The 24,763-nt window shown below is 38.7% G+C and overlaps 1 protein-coding gene across 1 annotated transcript in view; it reads right to left on the bottom strand.

Annotated features, from left to right (window-relative positions):
- Positions 1-24,763, bottom strand: part of ERC2 (ELKS/RAB6-interacting/CAST family member 2) — an 871,001-nt gene that overhangs the window by 564,783 nt on the left and 281,455 nt on the right. Inside the window, exon 7 of the mRNA XM_081105973.1 lies at positions 17,471-17,638. Coding sequence (XP_080962099.1) covers positions 17,471-17,638 — 168 coding nt within the window. The remainder of the gene's footprint in view (positions 1-17,470; positions 17,639-24,763) is intronic.

Here is a 24,763-nt window from a genome sequence, read left to right as displayed (position 1 = left end):
TGGGCAAATCATTTTCAAAAACACAAATGCTCCAACTTGCAAAGATCACCAGCTCAGGCAGTCAGTGTATTTAAATACTTTTCCTTCTCAAAAAATAGTTATTGCTTCTTAAGGCTGAACTTTGAAGATAATGTTTATCCTCTGCATGTTTAATTAAAACTCTTAAATTTCACTCAGAAATTCTCATTAAAGCTGTCTCTTTAGAAGATTATTTCAGGAACGTTCATATTTTCTTTTACTAGGTGTTAATGTAAACAGGGTAGTTTACTTCAAGTTTTTCTAGGGGAGACCACAACGCTCGAGGCTCACCCTCCCCTGCAGTTCTGATTCCTCCCTGCAGCAACAGAAACGGGGGGGGGGGGGGAATTACTGCCACGTGTGCCTGGCCTGCAACCCACACAGCCGCATGGACTCACCTGCAGCTCAGCCAGCCCCAGGGCTGACACATTCCACAGCCGCCAAATGACACAGGACTTGACCAAGACTACTTTGGGTTTGCCCAAACAGGTGAAGGCCACACAGTAACACAGCCCAGCTCTTTAAGACCAGTCTGTAATAGCCCTAGCTGGTTAACTCAATGGATAGAGCATCGGCCTGCAGACTGAAGGGTCCCGGATTCGATTCCAGTCAAGGGCGTGTATCTGGGTTGCAGGCTCGATTCCAGGCCCTGGTTGGGGTGCATGAGGGAAGCAACCAAACCATGTGTTTCTCTCACATCGATGTTTCTCTCTGTCTCTCCCCCTCCTCCCTCCCTTCCTCTCTCTCTAAAAAGCCAATGGGAAAATATCCTCGGGTAAGGATTAACAAACAAACAAAAACCCAAGTTTGTACTAGAAACATTGGAAACAACTTAACTGTTCATCTACAGGAGAATGATTGACTAAAAGCAGGTGAGTGGAGTGAGCAGCAGCTGTGGACAGTGATGCAGTTCTGTGTGGACCAACATAGAAGAATCTCTAAGAAACTGTAATTGAAAAAAGGAAGTTATTGTTTTTCATACCCAATAAGATCTCATTTATGTTTGGAAAATGCCCACTTAATACTATGTGTAAAGTATATAAACACACAAAAAATGATATGAAAGGACATACCCCCAAATGGCAAGGGTGGTTACCCCTGGAGAGGAGACATAACTTCAGTGTGTTCAGGAAGATAAAAGAGAAATTTGTTCTACATTTAAAAAAAAATTATTCTAAGAATTTTATAAAAATCGACAATACAAATATATTCTTGCATTACTTTAAAATTTAAAAATAAATAAAAGTCTATTTTCACTATGCCACTTTGCACATATACAAGTTTTGTAAAATAAGAAAGCCCATCAAAATCAGGTATTGCCAAACTCATAGGACTCAAATGAGGATAATTTGACATCACAAATGGGCTTGGCATGTGGTAAATGTTTAATAAACATAATACGACACCACTGTGTCAGCTAGTGATATATAAGACTTCCTGTTGGCAAAATGGGTCGAATTGCATTAATGCCATTAATAACTTCATTCCACTAATTTTTTCACGTGCAAGTACCTAAGGAGGGGAAAACAACACTTCAATTATGTTAACCATCTATATGTATAAAAGCCTAAGTGACTAAGTGGACCAGCTGGTAGCTACGACACGCACTGATCACCAGGGGGTAGACGCTCAATGCAGGAGTGGAAACCACAGGCATGGAAACATGGAACAGACTGATGAATCTCAGAAAGAAGTGGGGAGAGGGGAGGGAAGGAAGAGATTAACCAAAGATCTTATACGCATACTAGAGGTCCGGTGCACAGGTGGGGACCCTTGGCCTGGCCTGTGGGGATCGGGCCGAAACCGGCTCTCTGACATCCCCCAAGGGGTCCCGAATTGCAAGAGGGTACAGGCCAGGCCAAGGGACCCCACCGGTGCCCCGGGCCTCTAGTCAGTAATAAAGTATTAGTTTGCCAAAAGAGATACATAAGAGCTGTGAGCTTTAGAAATGCTCCTAAGTTGAATTACAAATTTCATCCTGTAGATAATGCAATGGCCAGAATAAGGTTTTGTGTAATAATTTATCTCTAAAAGACTGGCATCATAGCAAAGTATTGTGAAATGAAAATAAGTGCAAAACTACATTCACTTTCCCATAGTGGTCAGTCAATGGGGCTCCTTCCTGGGCTCTGAAACATTCCCAGAAGATAAATGGTGATGGAAGGAGGCCTGACTTAGGGTGGTGAACACACACCACAGTAGATAGATGAAGTGTTATAGAATTATGCACCTGAATCTTACATAATTTTACTAACCAATGTCACCCCAATAACAAAGAAGAAAGATTCTTTGATATAAACCAGGAGTGGGGAACATCCAGCCTGCACACTGTATAAGGCCCACAAAATCATTTGGTCTGGCCCTGCCAAGGCATTAGTGGTGAGTTAATTAAATGTTGGACCAAATATAGCAGGCTCATTTTTAAGCTGATAATTTTGTATGGCACCTGAATGACGTTATAAATGTCCAAACAAACGGCCCTTGGCAGGAAAAAGGCTCTCCACCCCTGACATAAACCCACACCTACAATAGCTAAAGAGAGTAAATTGAGCAACACTAGACAATGCAGAAGTAGGAAAAATAGAAGACAAGATGGCTCCGCCTCAAGAAACGTACAGCCAAGTTAGAGAACAATTCTGGAAACTCAATGTTAACGACTATGCTGAGAGAGAGCAGAAAAAGTGATGGAGGCCACGTCATCCTGGGATTATGAACACAAATAAATGTCTACCAGGACTTAAAGATATGTGGAGAAATGAACAAAAATATATATCCAAAGAAAGAATTGGAAATAAGCTTGCCAAAAATGTATCTATTCAAGTTCTACACCTGAACAAAATTATTTTCAAATCGGCCATGTCTTAATTCTCCCTCAAATCTCACATAATTTAATAGGCATACCTTTCTTTTTTATGTTTGCAAATACACTCTACAGTACATTAAGACATTTTGATAATGATCTTAGTTCTATTGTATTTCATCCAAGATGTGGCATTGCTTTGAAATTCACTTTCTAGAGAAACCTGGCTTAGTTCTTCTAGCCTGGGATTTAAATGAACTCAATTTACAAAACACACACTGACACATTCTAACAAGTCCACATCGAATATGCTTCACCTTTTATAGCATTTAAGAGGCCTCAAAAAAATTAGCATGGAGAAGTAATAAAATTAACAAGATTTTACTACCTGTATTTCATCTTTTATATACTTTTCTCTTTCTAAAATATGTCAGGTAAATATTTAGGATTCCTTGAGTCAAACTTATGTTTTACTAATCAGAAAACACCGATAGTAAGATTAATAGAAGAATCCAAGCAGGCAAAATAAGGTTTTTCTGAACCTCTAGACGGAGAGTAAAATGGAAATTAGATACTCCGATGACTGATACCAACCAATTTGGGTAAAAGAAATGATGTCAAGCCAAAATCATGTGGCCAATGTCTGCGCCTGGCAGCCCAAGCCATTTCCAGGGAAGTTGCTGTGAACTGACCCTGCCTAAATGGAATGAATCATCAGCAGGTCCCTGACATCAGCCAGCTGCAAAGCCTTACAGTGACTGACTAGATTGAAAAAAGATTTCCAAAAGCTTCAACATAAAAAGCCCAACTGATTCAGTTTCCCTATCGGATTTCCCAATGCTTTCTCCTAGGTCATTTATATCAAAATTGCGCCCACCCCCTCCATAAAAACAAAGACTACAGAAAGTTAAAACAGCACTTTTGCCTTCTGAAAAGTGAAGTTAGCTGGCTCGATAAAAGGCCTGAAATCATCTTCAGGGTCACCATCAAGATTCGAATTATTTAGCAACAACAGCATCTGTAAAAATGAAGACATAAATTCCAAAGGTAGGTGGGAGACATCTTGTGGCACATCCATGTCACTGATAAAGAATTTCAAAGAATCCATGCAAGCCACTGAGTCGTTTTATTTTTATTTTGTGTTTAATGCTTTCTTGTGTAAATATCAAACACATATAAAAGTACAGAAAATAATATAATACATCTTCATGTACTCATTCCCCTTCTTCAACAATTATCCACCCTGGCTACTCTTGCCTTTTCTAGGGCCCCAATCACTCTCCCTCCAGCTAGCTCCCTAATTATTTTAAATCAAATCCAAGATATTACATAATTTCATCTGTAAATATTTTAGTATGCATCTTTAAAAAATAAGGATTCTATACTAAAGAAATAAATCCATCATCACACCTTAGAAAAATTTACCAATGATTCCTTACTGTCATCAGTTCAACCTTCAAATTTCCCCAGCCGGCTCACAATTTTACTATTTGCTTATTTGAATCAGGATCCAAATAAGATTCATGCATTGTGATTGGTTAATATGTCTCTTAACTTTTTAATCTTCAGTTTCCCTCTCTATCTCTCTCTCTTTTTCCTTGAAAACTTTTGTTGTTTAAAAAGAAGAAAAAAAAATGGGGTCATCTGTACTGTAAGAGTATCCCATGGTAGGGAGCTTGCTCGCTGCAACCTCTAGAGTTGTTTGCCAATTTTCCCTTTATCTTCTGTATTTCTGGTAAGATTCTGGTTTGGTTTTCCGGCAACAGAGTGTGCATCTATCAGGAGGCGTGTAATATTTGATGTGATAGCCATTGATATAGCTCTATCCCCAGAGTTACAAAATGGTGAGAGTCTAGTATTCTTTCTTCATTTGTTAGCTGCAATACTTCTATAAAGAGAATCTTCTCTTTGTCAACTCTTTGACTACCCTGGGATACAATTTATGTAAAAGAGTGAAAATGATTACTCATTTCTTTCCCTTATTTATCAGTCTACAAATAATGTGTTGATTCCCTAGTATCTACAAAAGAGGTTGTATATTAGTTATAAGCATATTTTATGTGTTGTTGATATTCAAATTCTTTGTCCAGTGGGCAAATTTTTTTATTTTCTCCTAAGACTACAGTAATTTTACTTAACTTCAGCAATCATACATCTGTATTTCCTTTCTCCCAAGGTCTGAAAATCCAAGCTCTTACTGACACCCACAGAAACACGCATTTGTTTTATCCCACTCTTCACACACACTCTTCTATTATGCCTTATAATAATAATGCTCACACTATAACCAATTATATAAATACTGAAAAAATTTTCAGATTCTTTGCAGATTTTTTTTTTTGTTCTGGATTATATCACAATAGAATTGTACACTCGAAGTAATGTGTTTTAAAGTCACTTGGAATAGAACCTCTCTGTGTGATTATACCACCACTCAGATATACAGATAGGTTAATTTTCCTTTTAACTTTTTAGCAATTGCCTTTTTGGATTTAATTTTACTTTATTATTATGCAAAACATTTATGTGGTTCCAAAGTCAAATCTACAAAACAAAATATTCAACGCCTAGGTTCTCTCCATGTCTACTCATTTTACTGTAAAACAAGTAACATCTTTGTCCATCAATTTTAAAAAATATATAAACAAATATATATTCATATATATATTCATATATATATATATATATATATATATATATATATATATATATTACACACACACACATATATGCAAATCTCTTAGGTAGCATATCCTATACACTTCCACAACCTCCTACTTTTTTTCACTTAACAATATATTCTAGAAGTCACACCATATCGGTATATAGAGATATTCTTCATCTTTCACACCACTACATATTAATCCAATTTTGTGGACAGTGATTTGTCCAATCAGACCCTTCCTGGTAACCATCTTGGATGTTTCCAGTCTTTTACTATTACAGATAGGGTTGCAATGAACAGTCTTGGATACTCTGTGTTTTTGCTGTATCTTTGGGATCTATTTCCAGAATGGGGATTGCTGAGTCAAAGGTAAACATGTGTAACTTGCCAGATGTTGCCAAATTCTCTTCTGAAAGGGGATACACCATTTTGCATTCCTACCAGCATTGTTATTAGAGGGCTAGTTTTCTCCACAGTCTTACCAATAAATAGAATACATTTCAAATATTTGGATTTTTGACAATCTAATAAGTGAAAATTATTTTTCAATGTAGTTTTAATATGCACTTCTCTTATCATGTGTTAGGTTGAGTATTATAAATTAAGCACCTTTGCATTTATTTTTCTGTATGCTACCTATATATCAGGCACATTATTCCATAGGGTTGTAGGCCCTTTGTTTAACAACTATATATTGGGGCAAGAACCCTTTATTTGCAGCATAACTTATAAATATATCGCCCAAGTTATCTGTCTTTTACTCTGCCTATAATTTTTGCCATGCAAAAATGCTTTATTTTATGACATCAAATTTATCAATCTTATACACTATTGGTACCAGATGTTAATTCATAGTAGAAAAGTTTTCCCCAGACCTAAGTTACAAAGGAGTTAATCCATGTTTTCTCCAAATACTAGTATTAAAGTATCGCCTAAGACTGGATATTTCTATTGCTACCATGATGCAATATCTCATCTAATTCTCTCACTACACCTCTAGTGATACAAGAGAGCAACAATAGTACCAATAGATATTTTTGGAGTTCCTATATTATGCTAGGCACTGCTCTCAGAGATCATATACCCCAGTGAAAATGCCAAAAGGTCATTTTCTTTATGAAGCTTATATTGTGATGATGTTTTCCTTTGATATAAATACTAGGTTAATAAAGGGTTAAAATATATACTCAGGTGCAGTTCAATAAAGAAAACCTCAGTGAGGCCATAATTACCCATAATATCAGAGACAGTTTATCAAAGAAAGTTTTGCTTGAAACTTTAAGGATTTATAAATGAAAAGAACTCCAAGCATTAAAATAAGTTGTCCTTTGGTTAGGTGCTTTCATGCCCTCGCTCAGAGGCATGGTTATACACTCAAGGTCTCTGTGGGGTTGCTCTGTCAGGCAACCAACAGTTCACTAGATTGAATCCTTCATGAATCAATCCCAGTGGATACTCAAGGACAAAAAGAACTACAAAGAATCCTTAAACATTTTTCAATAATATTATGGATGAGAATGTTGTCAACGTTTATCTCTTGTTTACCTCGATATTCCTGGCCCCTAGAACCATGCCTAACACACAGTATATACCAGTGATGGCGAACCTATGACACGCGTGTCAGAGGTGACACATGAACTCATTTTTTTGGTTGATTTTTCTTTGTTAAATGGCATTTAAATATATAAAATAAATATCAAAAATATAAGCCTTTGTTTTACTATGGTTGCAAATATCAAAAAACTTCTGTATGTGACACGGCACCAGAGTTAAGTTAGGATTTTTCAAAATGCTGACACGCCGAGCACAAAAGGTTCGCCATCACTGGTATATAGTAACAAACAGGGTTACCAAAATAATGCTGCATACCTAATTTCCATATCTTAGTGCTCTGTTTCTTTCATTCTTCACACACACACACACACACACACACACACACACAGTGCAAATATGATCACATGTTTACAAATTACATCTGTAAAATTCATGTACATCTTTCTGCAAATGTTCTTGTTGACCTTGGATGTGATTGAGGTTGAAGAGTTGACAAACCCTGAGGTCTAGCACTCTGGCAGTCCCCAGCACTTCTAGGCAAGCATTGTGCTCTGCCTGTACAGCATCCAAAAGAGCAGCCAAAGGGGGTTCGCCAGATCCTAATGGCACAACTTGCAATCTGTCCAGTTTCAAATTAGCAACTTCCAAGTAGTATTTCAGAGGCCAAACATCATTCTGTTATAATTATAAGAATTTAAGAAATCACCTACATTTGAAAATGAAATAATAAAATTAAAATAATTTTAGAAATGCAAGAAAAATGCCCCATACTTCAAGATAGACATACTGGCAATGAAAACAAACTTGTAGGGTTAAAATGATCTTCATCCACACAACTTATGACCTCAAGTTGTATTCTCCCTCTCTCTTTTTCCTAATAAAATAAGAGAAGGAAACTGTATGTCTGTATGGAATAAATATCTGTGTTTAATTTTAAAAAGAATAAAGTCCACTGGAAATGGGTAGAGGATTCTTGCAGGAGCCCTGCAATTTAACTTCACTCTTCAGACTTTGGTTTGGTATGTAAACAAGCACATAAAGAAACCCAACCACAGCGAATGTGAGCCTTTTTCCAGACGAGAGGGGGCAAGTGTTACAAATGTGGGTCCAGTGTCAGGAGAACATAATCACAGTGTAAACTGGCTATTTCCAAATGGTGCCCCCCAGAAGGAAAAAAAATGAATGGAAGTACTTAATAAATCCTGTTTTCCATAAAATTCATACCCTCTCCCCCAAAAAAAGAAAGAATGTGAGCTCAGGGGTCAGGGAGAGTTTTGTTGGAATTCCCTCCTTCTAAATTCTGTCATCTCCTTTTTAAAGTGGAAATTCAGCTTCCCACAGATATGACAGATATACATCCTTGCTTTTCCTGCAAACCATTCACCAGTGAGCAACACTAACCAGTGGACATGTAGTTTCTCACGGACCATTTGCTAATTGGATACTGTCACTTCCAGTAATAGCTGAATACAGTACAGAAAATGCCTTTTTCAAACAGAAGTAAAACCAAATAAAAATACCAATGGCCTATTTATTTTCCACCAAAGAATATAAAGGACTCTGGATCCATCTCTACACACCAAAACATGGGTGCAGATATGACAGGATTTAAAAAGATTCCGTTGTCTTCATTACATGTTTAGCCACACAGGTCAAATAACATCCCATGGAGCTCAAAAAGAAGGGCCAAATTCTTCTGTTTCACTGGAAAAATAAGTTGCTCAAAATAAATTGACAATAGGCTAAGGATTGGAAAGTTTTTGATTAAAAAGGGATTTTTGTTGGAACACTTATAATGAGATTTGAGCTACAGTAACAATATAAAATTGAAAGCAAAATTACATACAAAATGAGTACTGTAAAATATCATTATTTTAGTACAATGGAAAATAAGGTGTTTGTGGTTTTACTCTATAAATTCTGTGTTGTCTGCTCATATGTATTTCTTCTTGGCTGTCTTCTGAATAGCCATTCTGATCTCCGAGGCCTCTGCACCAGCCTTCATTTGTGGTGGTGAGGGGGGTGCAGGGGACCCACACAAACAGCATCTCCTAGGCTCAACTTTTCCCTCGCATTTTATTGACTTTTCAGACTAATTCTTGTCCACGCATCACATTGGTGTTCAGTTACAGGGCAGACAATGAATTTTCCTAATCCATTTAGTGTGCTGACAGCCATGTTCACAATTTATAGGATTTCCTTTTAGACGTCTACCTATTTCACAGTTCATTAAGACTCAAACTGAACACCTGTGTTTATGAAGTCAAAAGCAATTTTATACTAACAAGGTGTTAAATAAGGCATTCTCTGGAACCCTGAACAACAATAATAACAACAAAAGGACTAGATGCTTGGCCTGTGGAAGAGACTCATGTCCGTAGCTACCTGCCTCATCCTTTAACAGACAAAGCATCGCATGGACCCGCAGCCAACAAGCACAACACAGCTGAATTCCTCCACCAGAAGTCGTTCAGCTTTTACCTTAAGAGAGCCAGAGCATGAGGCTGCCGTACAAAGTTCACCCGGATATCTAAAATCTGCAAAACGGCTAAAAATTTCAGGAAGGAGAATGTGGCCCCTTTAAACAATGTCTTCGCTAGCTGGATAGAAGGACATTTTCAGCATTCTGGGGCCCACAACGCCTGACCCTGGCTCATTTTTATGTGACCCCAAAGTTTTCACATCATTAATAAAGAGAGAATCAAAACAAAGCCCGCAGACGTTAGGGGAGGGGAAAGTGTGTAGTTTGGCACTGCCATCGTGCATACCCTCAAAATGAAAAAGGGAAAAGGGGAATGCACGTAGCAGAGGTGGTGACCCCTGTAACGACTGTGGTTCCCAAGGCTTTTTTTTCTGCTGGTAATAAACCATTTTGCAGACCTCCCAATTGTGGCCACCGTGATAGTTACAACTTGCAGGTTTATGTCTTTTTCTTGCAGCTAAGAGTGTTATCAATAAAAATTGCAAATGATGCCTTTCCTGGTCAAATAAAAACATTTTAAAATGTGAAGCCAGCGACGGGATTAGAATGGAAAAATACAAGTAACACCAGGATGTTGTTTTGTCTATTTTTTTTCCAGCAAGTCCCGTAATGTATTAATTTTAAAAACATTCCTTGCAAGTCTTGAAAGGGAGACAGCACATCCCGATGATGCGGTAACTGGTGATGTGACAGTCTTCAAAGGCGGCTGTGTCGGATGCTACCGACACTCTTAAAAAGCACCTCACTGTTAAATTCCGTGATTATGAAGAGCATTAAACAAAAGTCTATCTCAGAAAGCACGTTTGACATAATATTCTTTGAAGGCTGGGCTGAAGGGATTAAAAAGGGCTCTTCTGCTTGCTAGTCAACCACGGCAGGAGGTAAAAAGGGAAACTGAAATGACAGAGAAAGGAAAGGAGCACTCCGGGGAAATTCACCCTACGTCTGTGGCAAATATTGTTTTCGTTCATTAAAAAACCCTCTTGCTCAAAACATGTGAATTCGGAGGAGAGGTGTTCCTTAGTATCTGGAATAGTTTGCAAAGCCCTGTGTGAATGAATGTAGCCGGCCCTACAGTCCCAAGGGGCCGCAAAGCATTCAGACTCCTTGGCACGGTAACCTTTATGCCCAGGAGTCTGGCCTCACCATAAAGTGAGGCGGAGGGCTCATCTCAAGATGAGCAAACCAGGAAACAAGGACTCATGAAATGTATCTTCTCCATGGAACAACAACATTTTCATTGTCAAAAGCTTGGCTTTAATTATGATCCAGCTTGAAAACTGACAGCTCAAGTCTGCTCTCTGGTTGTGTTTTGACACTGAATCATGCGTGACTCAGAGACCAAAAATCGCTGTCATCCCCTCCTCTGCCAGCACCCTGCACAGCCTCCCTGAAGAAATGACCATCACCACTTCACTTCTGTTAAAAATGCACTTAATAATTTTTTTCATTACAAATGTATAATATCTTTATCATAGACAATTTAAAGATCAACTGAGTCTCCAACATAAAGAAAAAACACAGTAAGATACTGTTTTCCATCCTTTTACTTTTTTTTTACAAAGTGTGCATGTGTATGTGTGAATATATGTAAATGTACATAATCATAACATCTTTAAAGAAATAAAAATTAAACGTTACACAATGAATTCTTCTTAATGTACTAGGATTCTAGACTTCATGAAAAATGTTGCCATCTCTTGAGTTTGGCCAATATCCTTCAATATGCCACAGTGTTATTGTTATTACAGCCATATGCTACTATGAGGAGTTAAACCCCCGAGTTATTCATTCTTCTCTCTCTTCATAGCCAGTTTACTAAGCATTCTTGCAATCCCAATGAAGTCACCTATTAAGACATAATTATAAAACTTACAATAAACTTTGCCATGAACACTAAATATGATCATGTATGTCAGTCCCTTGACACAAAGGGACTCATGGAAGGCCTAGATATAGGGTTAAGAGTTCAGGATTTGAGAGCTGAGGCCCTGTCACTCATCATTGTGTAACCTTGAGCAAGTTACACATCCTCTCTGAACCTCTATTTTCTCATCTTAAAAATAAATGGGTCAACAATACCAACTTCACAAGTTGAAAGTCAAGGGTAAAATAAAGTATTGCATGGGACACACTTAGCCATAGTTACCAAAACTCAGAATGGCAGCCACAAGACACTTGGTAGACATTTGGGCAATACAATTAAATTTAAAAGTCTAAGATCAATAGCTCCTGAGATTATGGGTCCAACCTTATCCAATGCTCAATAAAATATTATCAAGTAATACCTCCCTCATTTAGACAATGAGAGAAGGGTCTTTCTGAAGTACAGCCTACTGAAGCATTTCTGAGTAGATGAGGTAACTTCTGAAATAATCAAGCCAGCAGAGTGTCTGTAAGCCCATAAATAGCATCCCCTCTCTCAAAGAGAGCCAAATTGCTTGAGTGTGGACTCAAAATATATTGGCTTTAATCAAAACACAGAAAGAGTATCAGAGTAACCCTCTTAGCAATGTGAACCTTCCAGTATGAGCGATATGAATGGATATTTCATACAGCTTGCATACTTTAGTTTTCAAAGGAGCTAAACATTTATTTCTTTGTATTTCCTCTCCTTCTTTTGCTTATCCATTTTTAAACAACACAAGGAAGGTAACATATAATTAAGATATTGTGTAAAATTATTAATAACCAGAAATTCCTGAGCATTTATGGTACTATAAATCAGTTATCTATCACACATCCACATACCCAATAGAATGTTGGCTGGATGAGGGCTGAAGCCATAGTTCGTACACAGTAGTCATTCAGAAACTATGTGTTGCATGAAATCTATAGGGCAGGAATCTTTCATGTGAAATTCTCAGAAGTGCTTCAGGGCATCTATCAACTGCCTGAAATTATATTCATTATTGCATGTGAATATGAGTGTGTATGTGCTGAGGTGACTGTTTCTAGGGAATAAGCCTATAAATTGCATGATAGATTTCTATATAGATTTCATTTACAAAACAAAAACAAAAACAAAAATGCTCTGGACCATTGTTATGGAGCTGCCACTAACCTAACCTGCATGTGTTGTACCTTGTCTTCAAGAACACAAAACCCTTATATTCTCCATAACGGGCTCTCTTCCCTGACCTATTTGAAACAGCAGTGAGTATAAAAGCAAGCATCGCACCATTGTCATATAACACATCTTCCAGAAAAGATGCAAAGGAGTTGTCACATCTGGTTGTTACAAAACATGCTGGGCTGGGAAAACGTGTAGTTGCTGGAAAGCCCAAAGAAACCTCTTAATTTGGGTCTAGAACAAATAGATGTCACTTTTATAGTAACTTCATTAAAAAGTGACTCCATTGTAAAAATCTGAGTTCTGTATCTGTGGACACCAAAATCTCAAAGGAGACCCACAAAGGCAGAACACACAGAATGGATGATGAAAGAGACGGGAGCGGGAGCATTCCCCAAACACCCGTGAGATACAATAAAAATAATAGCAGCAATGATGATAATCAAAACAATTTATAGCTAAAACCACTTACCAGAGTTAAAGCACTTTTCACACAGATGGACCAGGCTGACACAAAGACTAACATTTTATAGATCAAGACATGTAAGCTCAGAGAAGTTCAAGTCTTATCCACGTCACAGTTATCCAATGGGAAGGCTGAAGCATGTCCACACACCTCCCACTTCTAAATGCTGTGTTCTTCACACAACATTTCACTTCAGACCATGGAATAATACCTAGGCCTCTCTTCTAAATTTCTGGATATGTTGGTAATTATTTTTAAATATTTTTTTTTTATGATTTGAGAGACAGGGGGAAGGAGAGAGATCGAGGGACAGAAACACTGATGAGAGAGAAACATCATAGTTCAGCTGCCTCCTGCAATCCCCCTATTGGGGATCAAGCCAGCAACCCAGGTTGTGCCCTGGCCAGGAATCAAACCAGTGAGCTCTTGGTTCATGGGTCAACACTCAACCACTGAGCCACACCACCAGGCAAGTAATTATGTGTTGAAATCCAGAAAAGTCGAGGTGCTAAAGAAAACTAGTTTATTATCTCTATTGCCATGTAATTAATGTGTTGGAGGATGGGGATAAGCTGGTACATAAAAAGCATCCAGGAAAGTAGCAAAATAAGAAACTTGGCTTTAGGGCCCTTTGAAGCTATTTTAAAAAGTAAAATGTTATGTTAAGAGCTATGTGGTGTATCCCTCTGTGTGCATAATTATTATTCCATTGATTTATTGCTCACATGTCAAAGAGCATCTGGGCATTTATGCAAGTTAGAACAACCAACCCAAGAGCCAAGCCACACAGCCTCAAACCCAGACAACTTGCCTCCCACCCTTGTCCCACTCTTCATCCTGCCACCTCCCAAACAAAAATTCTCATAGTAAGAATCTTCCTGGCAGAGATGAACTGTTAAGCCAGTGACATCTGTCATGTGCACCATATTCTAAAAGAGTAGCTAAAACCAGTTGATAGCATAGATTTTTCAGAGAAACCATCAAATTTCTTCTAATTCTAGAAAGAACCCTCTTCTGTTTTGGCAAAAGCTTTTAAGGAGTAACTCAGGAATCAAACTGAAGGAGTTATCACATGTAACCTTCTGCAAGGATGAGACCTGATCTGTCATATGGGCATAATGAATCATAACGTATCTACTGAATACTCATCCACTAAGGTAGGGAGACTCTTTAGAGGTGGGAAAATCACTTTAATATATTTCACCCTGTTGCCAAAAAATCCTTTGCCTATGATCCAACCATTAGAGCAAATTTTAACTGAAACTGCTTCCCCTAAGTCTTAGAGATGGACATCACTGGGTAACTGTCTCCATTTTTATTTACAGAGATCTTAAAAGAAAAAAAAAGGCAAAAAGAAAATTCCTCTGATGTCTCCAGCTGATAAAATCATTAATCACACACTCCGAACTTCAAAGCAGAAGACGAGAAAATCACCTCACTTTCCCTGCACATGGAGAATAATTTTTCTACTTCAAAGAACCGTCTTTTTTATTGGGTCATTTTAATTATTGAACGTGGGATGGAAGCTATCCACATAATGTCACCACTGTCTTTTTCATGAAATATACATAGGTCTAATTTGACTACATTCATTCAAGAGGGAAACACTGAGGAGAGGATAAGAAAAGGGATATGGGCTGGGGATACAGCTCTCCTCAGTGCAAAGGAGTAAGAGAAAGGAAGTAAGCCTTTCGGGGCTGACTTTTCTCATTCCTTCCTCTTGGAGAGAAACCATCAAGAAGCGGACTGCCTATTTGGGCAATTCCTCAAGGGACTGCCTTGCTTCTCAATTCTCCTCCTACCCAACACACAGCAACACAATCACACTACCTTTATTAGTAACTAGAGGCCGGGTGCACGAAGTCATGCATGAGTGGGGGTTCCTCGGCCTGGCCTGTGATCAGGGCCAATAGGGGACATCTCACCCAGCCACGATCAGGGCCGATCAGGGCCAGCTGGCTGGAGGGGAGGGACCACGGGAGGTTGGCTGGCCTGGCCATGGGAATTTGGCTGTGGGAGCACACTGATCACCAGGGGGCAGCTCATGCGTTGAGCATCTGCCCCCTGGTGGTCAGTGTGCGTCATAGTGACCGGTCGACCTGTTGTAACTGTCACTTAGGCTTTTATAGATACTAGTATAGATGCTGGCATTATTGCCAACCTCAGACAACTGTGGGTACAATCAGTTGATTTGTGAATAACAAGTGTGAAGAAAACCTTGTGTTCCAGAACAAGGGTCAGCAAACTATCTGGCCCTCTTCAGAGTAAGACTGCTAGAGAGAGGTCAAGTCAGGCATTCCAATCCCCACTCGGCCCTTTTCCCACAAAATCACAATGCCAAGAACTGGCAAATTTCTTCTGTAAAGGGCCAAAGAGTAAATATTTTTAGCTTCACGGGCTATACAATCTCTGCAGCTACTCAATTCTGTAGTTATAGCCAAACACAACACATAGACACTAGTAAATGAGTATGGCTGTGTCCTAGAAAAACATTACTTCCAAAAATAGGCTGAGGGTGGGATTTGTCCACAAGCCATAGTTTTCAACTCCTATTCTAGTCAAGTGCTAGATACTAGAAATGTTCTAGCACTGTGCTAGCCAATACAGCTGCCATTAGCCAGAGATGACCATTAAATACTTGAAATGTGGCTAGTCTGACTAAGGAACTATATTTTAAATTATACAGAATTTAATTTTCTTTAGTTTTTATTAAATTTATTGGGGTGATATTCATTTAATAGGATCATATAGGTTTCAAGAATATATAGGTTTCTATGATACATGATCTGTATATATAGCATTTTGTAGCCACCACCCAAAGTCAAATCATCTTCTGTCACCATGTATTTGGCCCCTTTTACCCAGGAACTGCATTTTAAATGTGACTGACTTTTACTCATTTAAATTTTAACAGACATGGGTGGCTAGTGCAGTGGTCGGCAAACTGCGGCCCCTTGAGTGTGGCTCTTCCACAAAATACCACGTGCGGGTGCGCACGTCCAGTGCGATTGAAACTTCGTGGCCACACTCAAGGGGCCAAAGAGCCGCGTGTGGCTCGCGAGCCGCAGTTTGCCGACCACTGGGCTAGGGGCTCCAGTATTCGATAGCACAGTGGTAGATGCTTCTCACTGCTCCTCTACAAGGCAGATTCAGGCCACCTTCCAATTTATGGCATAGTTTAAAATTTTTCCTTAAAAAGAAGATATCCATGCTTCCACATTCAAAATGAAGCCACATCCAACTGAAAATTACGTTTCTTACGTGTGGAATATCTACATCATTGAAGCGAAAATAAGTGTTTGGTTTGAATCAATCAAATAACAGCAATTTAGCCAAAGTGAAGTGCATGGGGGCTAAGTCAGATCCACGCCAAGACTTATCCAATGTGGAACCTGTTTCCTGTCTCCTCTGCACACTGGCCTGCACCTCCACTGAGGGCACAGACCTACTGAATGGTCCCATGGACTCCTAAGGAAAGTCCAAATCTCCCCACAGACCCAAAAATGTAAAAATTCAAAGACATGGTTCAAGAGCACAAGAGGGAACACGCATCTCAGTTAGGCTGCCTTCTCCCAAAGTGATCACATCATATGCTGCCTCTACACAGATATCGGGCACTCTCCACATCCTTCGCTGCTGCCCACACGGATAATTTATTTTCTGCCAACTGTTTTATTTGCACAATAAGTAGCTTGTGTCCTGCATTCCTTCGCTGTCCCCAAAATATAATCCAATGGGGAGAAGCAAGGAAATAAGATAGCAACATGTTTGTTTGTTTTCCAAGTGTGAATAAGAAATAACAAACCAACTTTTCGTTTAAGCAATTTGTATAATATCAACTTTCTTCAATGGGTAAAAGAATATTGAAAATTAAGGATACTCTTTAGGAAGTAAGAAACCTTCGGAATCATAGGTGCCAGGAGGGGGACCTATATAAATACACACAAAGGAAGGTAAATGACATTCTGACTTTTTTAAATGATTTTTGATAAAAAATAAAACCATTCCAGATCCAATCATTTATTTATCTGTGGTTCCCAAATCTCCAAAGCTGAAAAAAATGAAAGAAAAAAAATCCAAGTGTGAAGCAAACTCCCTTTACTGGCACAACCTGACGCAAACTGGCAGAGGATTACTTATATAGTCTTTATTTATCCACTTTAGGGTGAGAACTTGTTTCTGCAGAAATATCCATGTGTTTGTATAACACTCCCAGTAACTGCACTGGGAGGTTACACAGTCTATGATACATGCAGTAGGTCTTCCCTTTCCAAAATCCACCCAAATTCTGATATCCAAAACACCTCTTGCCCCAAGGGTTTGGATAAGGAATCTTCTAAAGAAAGCTGTTCAGGTAGAACATTTCTATCAACTCAGCGTCTGCTGCCCAGAATTCTGAGACGGTGCCTTACCTCGGTTTGAAGAATGGCAGCCCGCTGTTCTTTGGCAGTAAGCGACTCTTTAAGCACTTCAATGTGTTGCTTGCAATCTGAATTTTGATTGCTAAGGGTTTCAAGCTTTGTTTGTAAGGCAAGAAGTTCTGATTCCTTCTTTGAAAGTTCCTGCTTTAGCTGATCAATCTGTAAAACAACAAAATTGCAAGAAATTAGAAGCCACAAATACTACTCTCTATTTGAAAGCTACTGATTTCTCTTATAGTCCTTTCGTGTGTGTGTGTGTGTGTGTGTGTGTGTGTTCTTTAAATGACTTGTTTCTTTTTCTTTTTCATAGTCAGTGATTATTATTCCAACAATGCAGGCGATATGTTTGATGAAAAAGATGCTCCTGGGAGTCACACAGACTAGGGTTCTGGGGAGGCTCTGCAAATGTGGCAGAAAGTGTAGAAAGCCGGAAAGGTAAGGTCAGAAGACAGCCGTCCACCTTCCACCCCACTGAGAACCAAGGTTCACAGTGGGGAAAAAAAGGCTTCCTGGAAAAACCTCCTATTTATCTATGAAACCAAAGGCAATTCACCAAGATCCTCAGAAGGGTAAACAGAGAGCTAATAAAAGTACTTAACCTAAGACATAACCTGGACCTTCTCTACTATTCCACAGAACAATCATTCAAGGGCATTATTTGACAGAAGAGAATTCTCACCCCCAGCCCAAAAAAAATAAGTATTGGGGGTGTTTCTTTTGCTTATATTAAATACTGAGAAAATACAAAAGAAATAAAATAGATATAAAGTATAAGGGAAAATAACACAAGTAATATCCATCATTCAATTCACCAAAAAAGATAGTTAGAATTATCTGTGCTCAGCACATTTCTATCTCCTTCTGTCTCCCTTCAGAAATAACTCCCACTCTAAATTTTATGCTGATCATTTTCTTGCTTGTCTTTTAGGTTCACCATGTATTTTTTCCATCTGCAAATGATATATACCATTTAGTTTTGAATACTATTTAGGTTTCTAACTTTGTTTGCAGTGTATGTTTTGGGGGATATTTCTTAAGCATTGGGCTTTTTTCTACTCAATCTTATGCCCTAGAGATTAAATCGTGTTATTGTACAAGCAATTTGTTTGTTTTCATTGAAGAACAGTATTCCATTGTAAAACTTCACCGCAGTTTATTTGTCCATTCTGTTGCTGATAGACATTTGGGTTTGTTTCCAGGTCGTATTGTTTTTTTCCCTATTAAAGTGCTATTCTGGCCTGGCCAATGTGGCTCAGTGTCGATCTATGAACCAAGAGGTCACGGTTTCATTCTAGGTCTGGGCACATGCCCGGGTTCCAGGCTTGAACCCCAGTGGGGGAACTGCAGGAGGCAGCCGATCAATGATTCTCTCTCATCATTGATGTTTCTATCTCTCTCTCCTTTTCCCTTCATCTCTGAAATCAATAAAAGTTTTTTTAAAAAAAAAAGTGCTATTCTGAACATTCTTCTATATATCACCTGGTACACACAGTAAAAATAATCTAAAAGTTAAATTGCTGGACCACATAGTATACGTACACATCTTCCACTTCACTAGACAAACAAATGTTTTCCAAAGCAGTTACATTAATATTCATAGTCACAGGCACGGTGTGTTCATCACTCCACAGCTTTGCCAATCTTATGTCACCAGCGTTCTACATTTCTGCCTGCAGAAGGAATGGCAGCTTCAGCCTCCTCCTGCTGGCAGCCAGCCATCATGCTAGAAGTCAGCTATCCACCCACTGCTGTGCTCAGAGGAAGCCATACCAAACACACAGTGGGCAAAGAAAGACAGAGAAGCTGGTGGAAATGATAATTCCTTTGTCTTGTTCGTGATCGTAAAGGGAAGAATTTCAACGTTTCACCATGAATGTTCATGTTTGTTTTAGCTTTTTATAGGCCCTCTTAGGTTTCAGAAAGTTCCATTTTATTACAACTTTGGAAAGTGTTTGCTTTGTTTTTTTAATCTTCACCCAAGGATGTGTTTACTGATTTGAGAGAGAGGAAGGAAGGGAGATGGATGAGTAGTTTCAGTCTTCCATATTTTGATCTTTGAATCTGCCTCATCTGTTAATCACTTAAAGGTGGGTTAAAACACCTACTTAATGATGAAATAATAAATTCTTCCTTATAGTTCTACCAATTTTTAGATCTAGAAATGGTTTCATTGTCTTAATGTCTACAAATCCATTCCTTTAAAGGTTATGAAATCTGTCATTAGCTGCAGTTTTTATAGTTTTATTGAAATATAATTTACATACCATAAAGTTCACCTAACTAAAGTGTACTATTGATGGTTTTTAGTATTTCCCATCAACATCATGGTTGTACACGTGAATCCTCTCAAAATAAAACCTTTCATCATCTCAAAATGAAAGCCTAAAACCATTAGCTGTCCCTCTCCATTCCCCACCCTCTACCCCCTGCTGTAGGCAAACAATACTAGTAATCTACTTTCTGTCTCTATAGATTGGCCTATTCTGGGTATTTTGTTTAAATGGAATCACACAAGATATGTACTTTGTGACTGGCTTCTTTCATGTAGCACAATATTTCAAGATTCATCCTTTTTATTGCTGAATAATATTCCCGAGCATGAATATAGCACATTCTATCAATTCACCAGTTGATGGGCACTCATGCTGTTTCTATATTTTGGCTATTATGAATAATGCCACTATGAATATTCATGCATAACCCTGTGTGGACAAATTTTCATTTCTCTGGGGTATATATTTAGGTGTAGAATTGTGAGGCCATGTGGCAACTGTATGTTTAGCATTTTGAAGAAATTCTAAATCATTTGCCTGACTGTAGCATTTCACATTCCCACCAGCAATATATGAGGGCTCTAACTTTTTCATACTCTTAACAGAATTTGTTATTGTCTGTCTTTTTAATTATAGCCATTATGAAGGGTATAAAGTGGTATCTCATTATGGTTTTGACTTGCATTTCTCTAATAACTAATGACACTAAGCATATTTTCACATACTTATTAGCCATTCATACTGGTATATCTCTTTTGGACAAGTATTCTAACTGCTTTCTACGACTTTTTCTTTGCCTTTTATGGCTTTATTTGATACAAATGGATAGGTTTCTTCCTATTTCTCCTTTTGGGGTACTTTGAGCCTCCTGATTGTGGACTGGTACCTGTCGTCAGTTTTGGAAAAGTATCAGCTTTTATTTCTTCAAATGTGAATAGTGATCAACCACATCTTTCCTTCTGGAACTCTGATTATACTTATAATTGACCTTTTTCTATATATCTTAACTTATCTTTCATTTATTGCATCTTTTTACTTAATTTATTCTTCTCTATTTTCTAGTTTGTTAAGTCTCTCTTCTTCTGTGACCCTCCTCTGTGATGACTTTGTATTTATTCATTGAGCTTTGAAATTTGCATTTTTATTTTCCCATTTCTAGAAGTTCTCTTTAAATTTGCTTGGTATTTTAATTTATTTTTTAAATATATATTTTATTGATTTCAGAGGGGAGGGGAGAGGTAGAGAGACAGAAACATCAATGAGAGAATCATTGATTAGCTGCCTCCTGATTACCCCCCACTGGGGTTTGAGCCCACAACTCGGGCATGTGCCCTGACTGGGAATCACACCATGACCTCCTGGTTCAAAGGTCGAGGCTCAACCACTGAACAACACTGATTGGGCTAAATTTTCTTGATATTTTTATAGTCTCTCGACTTTTATTTGTATTCAAATACCTTCTTTTATTTATTTAAACATATTAATCACATTTATGTCATAGCATTTGTCTTAAAAATCCAAGTCCTAAAGTTCTTGCCACCTGGATCTGCTGTCTGTTTTTTCTACTGATTCACGGTGGCTTGCTTTCTTGCAGGTTTTCTAATTAAAAAAATAATATTGTGCCTTCATTTTTTTGTAACTTTATCTACAGAAATATTTTGCAGGCTAAGTTCACACGCAGCCTTCCAGAGCAGTTGCCTCTGTCAATACCTGGGGCCCTACCAACCAAGGCCCCCTTTAAACCACATCCTCTACTTGTAGATTCCGGATCACCTCACACTGCACATCGTGCAAGATCCAGCTGTGGGTATAGATTCTCAGAGATCGTTTTTTGTCTTCCACTTGGCTCAAAGTTTTAAAATATATACTTTTCCCTGTAGTCTCCAGTCTGAGTGAGAGGAGAGTAGAATTGGGAGGTTATTTGTAGTTAACCCTCACACCCAAGGGTGATGCTGTCCGGCATCCCAGCCTTATCTGGTGTGACAGCAGAATCCCTATTTGACTCTTCATCTTGAGCAGGCTCAGGCTTCTGTCTCTTTTCTTAAATGTCTCTGTGACGGTGAAAATCAAAGCTCAAGTTCACTTGCCTAGCAAAGACTAACAAGAAGATTTAACCAGTGCTCGATTGATCACTCCAGCTCCCTGCTCTGGCTTAGTTTGGGCCCTTGAGATTCTTTCTAACTTGACAGTTCACAAGTACATTTTTATTTTATTTTCTGTTTGTTTTAAATTTATCTTTATTGTTGAAAGTATTACAGATGCCCCCCTTTTTCCCTGTGGACCTCCTCAAGGGAAATATGTTCTAACATACATTTCACCCAGCAATTTTTGTTGTTTTCAGCAACTGAAACTGGCATAAACAAGGGCCAAGCTACTGACAATAACTGCTGAGCATGAACCAGAGTGAGATGCTTAAAAAAGAAGTGAAAACATCTTCAGAAGTGTTCAGGTTGCACAATTTACTAGAAGGATTTATATGGAAGGAGATTCCATCCTCAGGAGAAGTCAGACTGATCAGGGGGCAAATAGGTTGCATCTTTGTTGCCATATCAAAAGGTTTGGTAGTGGCCGGCCGAAAGGTAGTCTTGAGAATGGTTCTGGATTTGCCTGAACGTTCACTGGGAGAGAATCGTAATTGATTATCAACATACTCTGCATATGTAAGCAGGTGGTGGCATGGCTCAGGTATGTGCAATCCATGAACTACATTATTATTGTCATAATCTAATCATGTGAGTCGATGATCATTTTTATCTGGAATAGAGTAAAAAATTATCTCTCTCTCTCTCTCTCTCTCTCTCTCTCTCTCTCACACACACACACACACACACACACACACACACACACAATGGAGTGTAAGTAGAGGGGAAATCAAGATTAGGATTACCTAAAATTACAAAAGAAAAAACATCTGTTGTGATCAGCAGTCTTCTCAGGGGATTTGGCTACAAATCACAGGCAGTTGACCTGACAGCACAGAATCTAGTTGATTCCACATATGAAACTTATTTATCTGGAAATAATGCTAAAAACAAAACTTTCAACTCTACATGCCTATGCAAAGATGATGCTTCTAGTGAAAAATCCAATCTGTGCTAACTGCTACAAATACCGGAGTAGAAATCCACTGTGAGAGTGGGGTATTGAGAGAGAAATTTGAATGAAATTAAGTTGATCGACAAAATGATATTTTGGTAATAGAAAGAAAGAAGATGGGAGGTTCTACATACACCTACTTTATTCAATAAAAACAGACTGATAATGATGAAACTCTTTCAGCCTATAAATATTAAATAAGCAGTTGCTTTAAATAGCTTTCAGACTATCACTGACATGAGATGAATTTTAAATCAATATTATATGCAGACAATAACAGAAAAAGACTTTTCTAGAGGGAATATAGTTATGGGGTAAAAAAAACAACATATTCTTCCATAAAAATATGCCTTTGGCTTCTTTTATAGCCATAAACTCAATAAAAATGGAAAGTGATGCAATCGAACATACATGAGAACTGAGGCGGGGGAAGGCTGTCTGGGTGATGGCAAGAAAAGCCGATCGGAATTACATCCACGCTTTGCATGAAGTCCATGTGGACCTCAGGCACACTTCCTCTCGTCTGAAAGTTCTTCCACCGCTTATGTCTGTGACACAGCCAACACCCTGGAAAAAGGACTCTGCCAAGGAAAACAGCGTCTTTGTCACTGCAGATATGGCCCTCGTGTGTAGCAAGTGATATGCGTGTTATCATGCAGTTTGGGTTATGAGGATTGTAATCCGTCAGAGATTAGTAAGAAAATGGGTTACAAATTCCAAATAAAGGGGGGATCGAACACAACAGACTGGCGTCTTGGGCGAACTCTGAAAGCAGAGGGAGCGGCTAATATAGAAGCACTGGGATCGGGGGGCGAGAAATGTGTTAGATGAGGAACAAAGCCTTGTACAGAACAAGGGATGCCATCACTCTTCCCCTACCAGGAAAACATTAATGTATGTTACAGTCCATTGTTAAAGGCTCAACAGTGCTCCTGAAAGTAATTCATGCTTTTCACAGCCTCTTAGTTCTGCTCTCACAGTCTGATCCCTCTAAGCCAGTGGTTCTCAACCTTGGCTACACATTAGAATCACCTGGGAATCTTTTCTAAATCCTCTTTTTAAAATCCTGATTTCTGAGCCTCATCCTCCGAGGCCCAGAAATCAGGATTTTAAAAAGATTCCCGGGTGATTCTAATGTGCAGCCAAGGTTGAGAACCACTGCTCTAAGCTCTCTAGGGAGGCCTGTTGGGACAGGGGGGGAGTCGGGGGTGGGGGTGGAGAAGGTGTAGAAATTGAAGTTTCCAACAGGGAGAGTGGTGCAGCCAGCAGGTCTCCCAGAGCCTCGGTACTCAGGGATAATGTGCAAGGGCAATCTCCACCCAGGACTATGGCCAGCAGCCCTCTGCCTTTGCACAGATGAGTTTCTGAGATCTGCTTTTACGTTTCTGCAATTCACCTTCCAGCTTTCCAGAAACGTTATGATCATAGTTTTTCTATGACATCACATTAACAAAAGCAATTTAGGTCTTCAGTGCTGCTTAATTTAATCACCGAGCTTTCAAGGGTCCCTACCAGTCCCAGGATCTGTTCAACATCAAAAAAGAGGTACGCGCGCTTTCACGTGGCTATTAAAATACTTCCTTTCCCTCCAGCCTACATGCTTGACTCATCTTAATATTTAGTGCAAGCAGAAATTCCTTTTCATACACAACATTGGAACATTGTTTCTATGTCAAATTTCACTGAAAAAGTATATTCAATGTACTTCTATATCTAAAAATGAGTTTGTATATAACCATTATTGGTAGCTGCCTTTATTATCTATTTGGAGCAAATCATTACAGATTGAAATGGAGACGGATTTGAGATCCTGCTCTGTTAATGAAAAAGAATCAAATGCTGAGTCAGTTTTATCAACAGGGAATCATAAAAACAATTTCCAGTTAAATAGTATTTCAAAAATATCAGCAAATGA

The sequence above is a fragment of the Myotis nattereri genome (assembly GCF_964212035.1).
Source record: "Myotis nattereri genome assembly, chromosome: 14".
NCBI classification, from domain to species: domain Eukaryota; kingdom Metazoa; phylum Chordata; class Mammalia; order Chiroptera; family Vespertilionidae; genus Myotis; species Myotis nattereri.
Note: the sequence above shows the minus strand (reverse complement) of the source record. Positions and strands in the feature narration are given on the sequence as shown.